Source organism: Arachis ipaensis, chromosome B04 (genome assembly GCF_000816755.2).
Source record: "Arachis ipaensis cultivar K30076 chromosome B04, Araip1.1, whole genome shotgun sequence".
Lineage (NCBI taxonomy): Eukaryota > Viridiplantae > Streptophyta > Magnoliopsida > Fabales > Fabaceae > Arachis > Arachis ipaensis.
The window spans coordinates 23,967,009-23,975,313 of record NC_029788.2 but is presented as its reverse complement, the minus strand read 5'-3'; the positions used below and the strand labels follow the sequence as shown (position 1 = coordinate 23,975,313).

Genomic DNA, 8,305 nt, shown 5'->3' with positions numbered 1-8,305 from the left:
AGCATATTTCCTGACTGTTTTTTCACTTGCATTTTTTGGGAACATCTTGAATCTATCCTGAAACCATTTGAAGGTCATTGTCATTTTGTGGATGCATCTCACGGAAGGAAGCTCACTCAATATATAACTCCTCGAACCAAATCCATGTTGGCTTCCTATCCAAAATGTACCATTGGAGATGTAAGAGGCACTCGCTGACCGCCTCGCCATCAATAGACAAACCCAACTGGTAAGCTATGCACTACAACAAAATCTGGTTAAAATGGCAATTTTTTTGGGTATTTACGGCAGTTTGAACCGCCATTATTACCAACAATGACGGTTTTAAAAAGTAACATAATTCTGGGTGCCATTCTAGTTATTAGGACGGTTTTTAAAAAATCACCACAATAACCTTAGCTAAAATGGCGGTTTTTGGATAGGTTAAAATAGCGGTTCAAACCGCCATTATTTCTAAATAAAATGATGTTTTCAGGTTGGTGAAAACGACGGTTTAAACCGTCATTATTTCCAGGTGAAAACGGTATTTTTGGTTGGTTAAAACGGTGTTTATGAACCACCATTTTTACCCTGATAGGGTGGCATTTTAGTTGGTTAAAACGACGTTAAAACCGCCGTTTTTATCGGGTTAAAACAACATTTTTGAACCGCTATTTTTACCCTGACATTGACATTTTTATTGGTTAAAACGGCTTTTGAAACGGCCATTTTTACAAGGTTAAAATGACTTTTCATGTTGTTTAAAATGGCAGTTACAAATCGCCCTTTTTACCGGGTAAAAGTGATATTTTTTATCGCGTTAAACGAATAATTTTTTATTAAAATTTCAAAATAACAAAAATATTATATAACTCATAAACAAAGTACTAAACAAAATATATGATTTTTAGTATTGAAAATCAAAATTAATAACTCTTATACATAGTATCAAACATTGCATAATTTTTTAACTATAAATGTCTTAACATGTAACTCTTAATACATAAAATCTCTATCATATTTCACGCTACTCCATAAGACCTACTTCCTAACTCTTTTGACGATGGAATCTCACTCTCTTGATCCAATTCCTACAATAAAAATATAATTTGAAAACATAATAAAAAAGAATAGTTATTATATATTCACATAATTATATTCACAGATAAAGCAAGAAATCATGAAAATTGTACTCACATAACATGCTATAAATATATATGTATTTGAAAATTATTATAATTATGTTGGTGAGTGAATGATCCCAAATATATATTATTTTTCTTTGCTCAGTGCTTGAACTATATTTACACCGTTACTTTCTAAATTTGTATCCACATGTTTAACAAAGAAATTATGCATGTTATGTGAGCATAATTTATATACACCTATTTGACAAAGAATATTTATAGTCCTTATAAACAGATCAACTCAAAATATCTAAATTTGCTTCCTAATCTTTAGCATCACAACCATTGATTTTCCCTTTTTATCACATTCGCTTATATTATCTTTGAAAAAACTACAATTTTATGTGAGACCTAATTCATTAACTAACATGTCAATTTTTTTTACATCAGATTGTTTGAGGGCCTTTAACATGAACATTTGAGCTCCTTCTTCCAACACTTGCATCAAAATAGAACAAAACATCCACCATTAAGATATTTAATTTGGTTATATATTAATAAATAAAGATTTTTTATATTTAGTTGTTGATAGGAATTACTACTTAATCCGTTTTGGTATGTTTTTCAATGACATGATCACATTTTCAAAGAATGCATACATGTGTTAGTGAGATTATCATATCAGATTAGCAACCTTATTTATCAGATAAGCAACAACACGTTCAAATTATAGTCCACAAGTAAAATCAAAGAAAAGATGCTAGTGAGAAGAAGATGAAAGCATTGAGAAACCTGAAGATCATAGAGCTTGACTCCAGCAGCAACAAAAACCAATATCTTGTTCTTTAATTTGTGAGAAACGGGTTTAATTTCAAGACCACATCCTTGACTACAGCAACACAAGGAGAAAATGGAGTGAAAATATAGTTGAAGAAGGCGGTAATTACTAATTAGAAAGAGAAAGTGTGAATGATTGATGACAATGTTCATTCAGTATCCTTACATACATGCCTTTATTTTCTGTCGTAGATATCTTTAATTCCAAAATATCTGGATATAGAAGAATTGAAAGACATAATTGATTAAAAATTTATCTATGATAGGAATCAATTAATTCTAATTTCAATACCTTATCAGCATATCCAATTTTATAGTAGCAAAAAGTAGAGAAATAATTTGCACTTTTGAACCATAGAATGTAAAAAAGTAGCAAGCTGACCTACCATATCCAGAATGAACAATTCATCAGATTGGTGTTTTGTTTTACCATGCAAGAGCTACCATACATGTAGTAACCAGCTGCTAACATTTTGTTCCTAGGTTGCAAGACATCATCAAGTGTAACTTTATCTTTGTCCTTTGCTGCGTAAATGCCAAAGATCTATAGGAAAAATGGCAGGTATTATTGTAATTTTAGTGATTATTTTCAATGCAGTAATTATATTTAAGATGATAATTTTATACAGCTCCAATAGAAACACCGGATTCAATATTTGAGGATCCATCCAAATGATCAAATACAACAATGTATCTACAAAATGGAAATGGAAATTGTTACTTGGAAATGGTGAATAGTGGGTATTGCTTATTTCTAAAGCTCCAGAACTCACTTTTTATGCTGTTTTGGCTTTACAAAAATAGCATCTTCAAGCTCTTCTGAAACAAGAAGGCATTGAAAAGAAAATAAATTGCAGTAATTTATATGTAATAGGTAGATTAGACTTGGAGCATTTGACAGTTACAGAGATAGAAAGACTCATAGCGCGCCCGCTGTTGTTTAAGGCATTAACAAACACTTTATTAGAAAGCACGTTCAATTTCTTTTGCTCCTCACCCTAAAGCATGTATGTTAGAAATATTAATACAACGACTATTCACATGAAATAATGTTTTAATGTGAACATGATAGCTGAGAATCGTGAGATGAGAGTACCTTGTTAACAGTAGAACAAACGTACTTGCAGCCTCTTTTTTCTGAAACTTTAATATCAGTAAGGTAATCATCAATTAATTGCACATTAATCATGTAATTTAAATTAGTTAACACTATTTTAATCGTATGGAAGAAGAAAATCAAAAGAAGAAGATGAAGTAGATTACTGTGAATTGATATAGATGACAGAACCAAATCATAGAAGCTTAGTCAGAGGCAGCAACAATAGTTTTGCAGCAGCTAGAGAACCAGATTGAATCTGCAAATTGAAGCCAAAGAACCAGATCTCAGAAGCTCTGCCAGAGAGAGAAACAACGGTGTTGCTTGCGGCAGCGAGGAGATGAAAGGTTGTGAAGAGAAAGCAAACCCTCAAATCAAAGAAAAAATTTGATCGCAGAAGCTCCACCGAAGGCAACATCAATGACGTTGCTTACGGTGGTGAGGAGATGAATGGCATCGAGCAGATGAAGAGCAATGAGGAGATGAATGGCGATAATAAAACTTCAAATTGAAGCCAGAGAAGTAGACCTAGAACCTCCGCCAAAGGTAGCAACAACGATAACATTGCTTACGGTAGCTTGGAGCTGAGCGGTGGCGAGCAAATGAATGACGGCGGAGATGAATGGCGGTGGATATGAACGGTGACGATAAAACCTTAAATCAAAGCCAGAGAAGCAGATCTAGAACCTCCGCCAATGGCAACAACAACGATAACATTACTTACGACAACTTGGAGCTGAGCGGTGGCGAGAAGATGAACGGCAGTGGAAAACTAGGGTTAGGTTCGTCACTTTCACACGTTACACTCATTCTATCATTTGTAACATTACTCTCATTCTCATCCTCTCTGTGCACAACAACATCACCTCTAAGTTTTAGATTTTTATTTTTTTTAAACAAGAAAGACTAAAGATAATGGCAGTTTCAAACCACCACATTCTCCAAAAACTGCTGCCAATCACCTGAATAATATGGCAGACTCTCCCTCCGTCGAAATTAACAAAAATTATGGCAGTTACATAAAACCGCTATAATATAAGCGTCATTTTAACCAACATTTTTTACAGCGATGACCATTAATGTGATGGTTCATTCTCCAAATGAGATATGGAACGTGTGTGTTTTCGGATACCACCTCTCAATAAATGCGTTGATAAGAGGTTCATTAAGATTAAATTAATGATTGTTCAACCTAGTGAGGTGATCTAACTTGACAGCCTCCAAGAACGGAATGATACGGTTGTGTAGAGCCATATTTTATTGCTTCATAATGCTAATAATACAACAAGTCGCCTGCATCATTTCAGAAAAAAATGATAAATTTAGAACACACTTGATAAACATATAATTGGATAATTAGAAATCTAAACCAAAAAATATAATAACTAATAGCACAATAAATAAATAAATAAATAAATAAATAAATAAATAAATAAATAAAGCAACTAATAGGTTATAGACATTCAAACCTTATTTTGAAAATTAAAACAACTTATCAAACCATATATCTTAATAATCTATCCTTATCTAACTGTAATTATGATTATCATTTCTAATCTAATAACACTACCATTCAATAATAATATTTCTACCATTAATAATATTGTCACTACCATTCAAAATCTATTTTTAATTAACAATAACACTACCATTTCTAATCTAATGCAAAATTTCCTAAATGAAGTAGAAATTAGTGCGCTAACATCCTCATTGATGTGTCCAACAACATGGACAATGCCGTCGAGTCTGTAGAAATGATCTGCCTTGTCCATGGTCCCATTTTGACGTGATAGTCGCACAAGTTTCACTAGAATTTGGGAGAGTAGATAGATGAAAATGGTAGTTCATCTCTAGAATCCACGAATCTTATAACTGTTATCTCCTACTAATTCGCTGGAGGTTAAGGTAATTTACACAAGCTCTTTTGTCCTAGTAATTCGCTGGAGGAAGCAACAAACTACGCACTCCCATTTCAACGTAGTTCACAATAGAATAAAGCAGATTAGGGTTCATGGTAGTCTACCATTGATTATGTTTTTGATATAATAATACATGTTAAGGTTCAACAAATTACGTTTAAATGCTTAATCCATGTCTATTTGTAGCGAATTATATAAAAATGGCTTAGAACACAAATGTATAATGCTTCAATTTAGGACAATTGGATAACTTTGAGTTGAAAATATTTTACTATGATAAATTTCACTAGAAACAAATTTTATTTTTTATAACAGTAGATACGTACACTTAAATTCATGGGTTGTTAAGATAATTCAAATACATTTTGGTGGCTTACCTTATTAAAAATATATAAAATAATATACGGTATTTTTCTTTTTAGATATGTCATGGCCTGGACTCATGAAAAAAATGACACACATTAGTTTAAATTATGACATTTAAATATGCTCTTTTGTTAAATAGATAATATAATTCTGCTAGGTAGACAACGTGGATAGTGAACAATGTGAACAACGGGTTGCATCCGTAGGTCCAATAACATCTTTACTTATTTTCACCTTGACTTATTTTCACCATTACCTATCCTAAACCCTAATTTTACCACAACCATTCCACTGCCGCAGCCCTTGTGACGATACTCATCGCCGCCTCCCCTGTGACGCCGCTCACTGTCGCTGGCACGAAGCTTCTCAGCATCGCATTTGCCCATCGTCACCCCGCATCGAAGCCACCTTTTCCCTGCCACCACGTCGTGACATTGCATCTTCTCCTCTTCTAATAGGACTGATGAATCCATATTTAACGATATATTTTAGTTTGATTTGAGTGGATTTCATCATATAAACCCATATTTATTCATCTAAATAGCATACTTTTGTGTTCTCTCCCTAAATTGAGCCTAATTGTGAAAACATGCTATTTTGTGCTTAATTTAAAAACTTTTATCCCACTTTTATCCTATTCGATACCTTGATAGTTTTGATGAATAATTTCAGGTGTAATAGGTTAGAATGGCTTGATAAGAGTGGAAGAAGAGCATGTAAGAGGGAGAAAACATGAAGAAAATAAAGGAGAAGCACACATTGGAGTGTGCATGCACACAACCTCCTGTGCATACGCACAAGAATCACACAGCCATGTGTGCGTGCGCACGACATCCTGTGCATACGTGATGGGGGAGAAATCGTCAGTAAAGAATTTCACAAAAATAATCGCGTTGCAAGTATAGATCTAAACCGACAATTAAACCTCAATCAAATTTAATTTGTTTGTCACTTAAGCAAATCCAATAAAAATAAACCGAAGTATTTAAACCTCAGGTCATCTCTCAAGAAATTGCAGGGAAGTGTAGTTATTATTGGTTATGGGAAAGTATCTTTTTGGGTTTTTTGAAATGTGGAACAAAGAATGTAAATAACAAGGAAATAAAGTAATACTTAAGAAAACTCCTAGCAAAGATTGATAATTGGAATTCCTATCCCCATTATCATAATCACTTGTGATGATAATTGCCTTTTGCCATCACTTAGTTAACCTCTAACAATTGAAGGTAAGTCAAGTGAGAACATCAACTTGAGTTCACAAGTCCTAATCAAAGACTAGAGTTAGTGAAGCTCAAGCCAACTAGCTAGTTTCAATCACCAACTAACAAGAGACTTTGACAATTTAAGAGTCTCTAATTACTCAATCTAAGCTAAGAACATAAAAAGCTAACTTAAAATCCAACCAAGCATTTTATCAAACACTTGGAAAGCACAAAGTAAAAGCATAGAAAGGCAACAAGAGAGTGTAAATACTAAAACCAACAATTACAAAATCAATGATAACAAATAATGGAAGAAGCAATAAATATGAATACCTCAAATTACATTAAATAGTAAATCAAATCTAACATGAGAATTCATAAACTAAATTGGCTACATAAAATAATCAACAAGGGAAATAAATAAACTAGAATGCTAGAGCAAATAAAAGTAGAAGAGAAACTAGATTAAACTAAGATAGAAATATGAAATTGAAAAGAACTAAAAGGAACCCTAAAACTTAGAGAGAGGAGAGAGCCTCTCTCTCTAGAAAAACTACATCTAAACCTAAAATTATGTGAATGAAAGTTGTCTCAATGATTCTTCCTCTCTGCAGACTCTATTTTGTATTTTCGGGCTTAGAACTGGGCCAAAAAGAAGCCCAAAAATCGCCCCTAATGTTTTCTGATACGTACAGCACGTGGCACTGTCACGCCTACGCGTCGCCCACGTGTACGCGTCATCCACGCCGGGGGTTTGGATATCCGCGGATATCCGCGGATTTTTAAAATAAAATAAAAAAAATTGAAAAAATAAAAAAACCTTAATTGTCATTACAAACATGATTTTCAGTCTTCAAAAGACTTAGATAACAATTAGCAACAAACTTGGTCTCCATTCAAATAACTAAACATTCATAACATAACTAAACATATCCAAATACTAAACAGATCACATTCAAAGAGAAGTATTTCATCATGCATGGTAGATTCCAATTTGTTTAACTCCTGCATCAGAAAAAAGAAAACAATTAAAAGTTAAAATCATGTAATAAATCAACAATAATATCCTAAGAATTACATAAAATTTCAAGAATCACAAAAATAAAATTCCAACAATCACAGAAAATTCCAAGAATCACATAAATAAAATTGCAGCAATCACAGAAAATCTTAGGAATCAAGAAATAAAATCCCAGAAATCAGAATCACAAATCACATAAATAGAATCACATAAATCAAAAAAATTACAGAAAATATAGAAATAGAATACCAGAAATGACAAAAATCACATAAATTAGTTAAATAGAATCTCAGAAATCACAAAATACTCCAAGAATCACATAAATAAATTAGCAGAATCACAAAAAATCCCAAGAATCAAGAAATAAAATGACAGAAATCAGAAATCACATAAATAGAATAACAGAAATAAAAAAATCACAAGAATCACATAACTCAGAGAAATAAAATCTCAAAAATCACATAAAATTCTAAAAATCACATAAATAAAAGAAGCATAAATCACAAAAAGTCCAAGGAATCAATAAATCGAAGACTGACTTACCAGCAAAGAGGCTCTGACGCGGCGGAGATGGCGACGCCTCTGCCTTCGCGGGGTCTGGCGGCGGCGACGATTTCTCTTCGGTTGGGTGGGGGCAGCGGCGGCAACTTCTCTTCGGCTAGGTGAGGGGGCAGCGACGAGGACTTCTCTTTGGTTGGTTGAGTGCCAGGCGGCGAGGACGTCGCTCTCTTCGACTGAGAACAAGCATACTGAACGGT

The 8,305-nt window shown here is 33.4% G+C and overlaps 1 protein-coding gene across 1 annotated transcript; it reads right to left on the bottom strand.

Annotated features, from left to right (window-relative positions):
- Window positions 1,002-3,132, bottom strand: LOC107636317 (fructose-1,6-bisphosphatase, cytosolic-like). The gene is made up of 7 exons (XM_016339836.1): window positions 3,040-3,132; window positions 2,868-2,941; window positions 2,717-2,779; window positions 2,571-2,637; window positions 2,330-2,487; window positions 1,899-1,995; window positions 1,002-1,070 (listed from the first exon to the last, which is right to left on the bottom strand). The coding sequence occupies exons 1-7, from the start codon at window positions 3,130-3,132 to the stop codon at window positions 1,002-1,004; spliced, it is 621 nt and encodes a 206-aa protein (XP_016195322.1).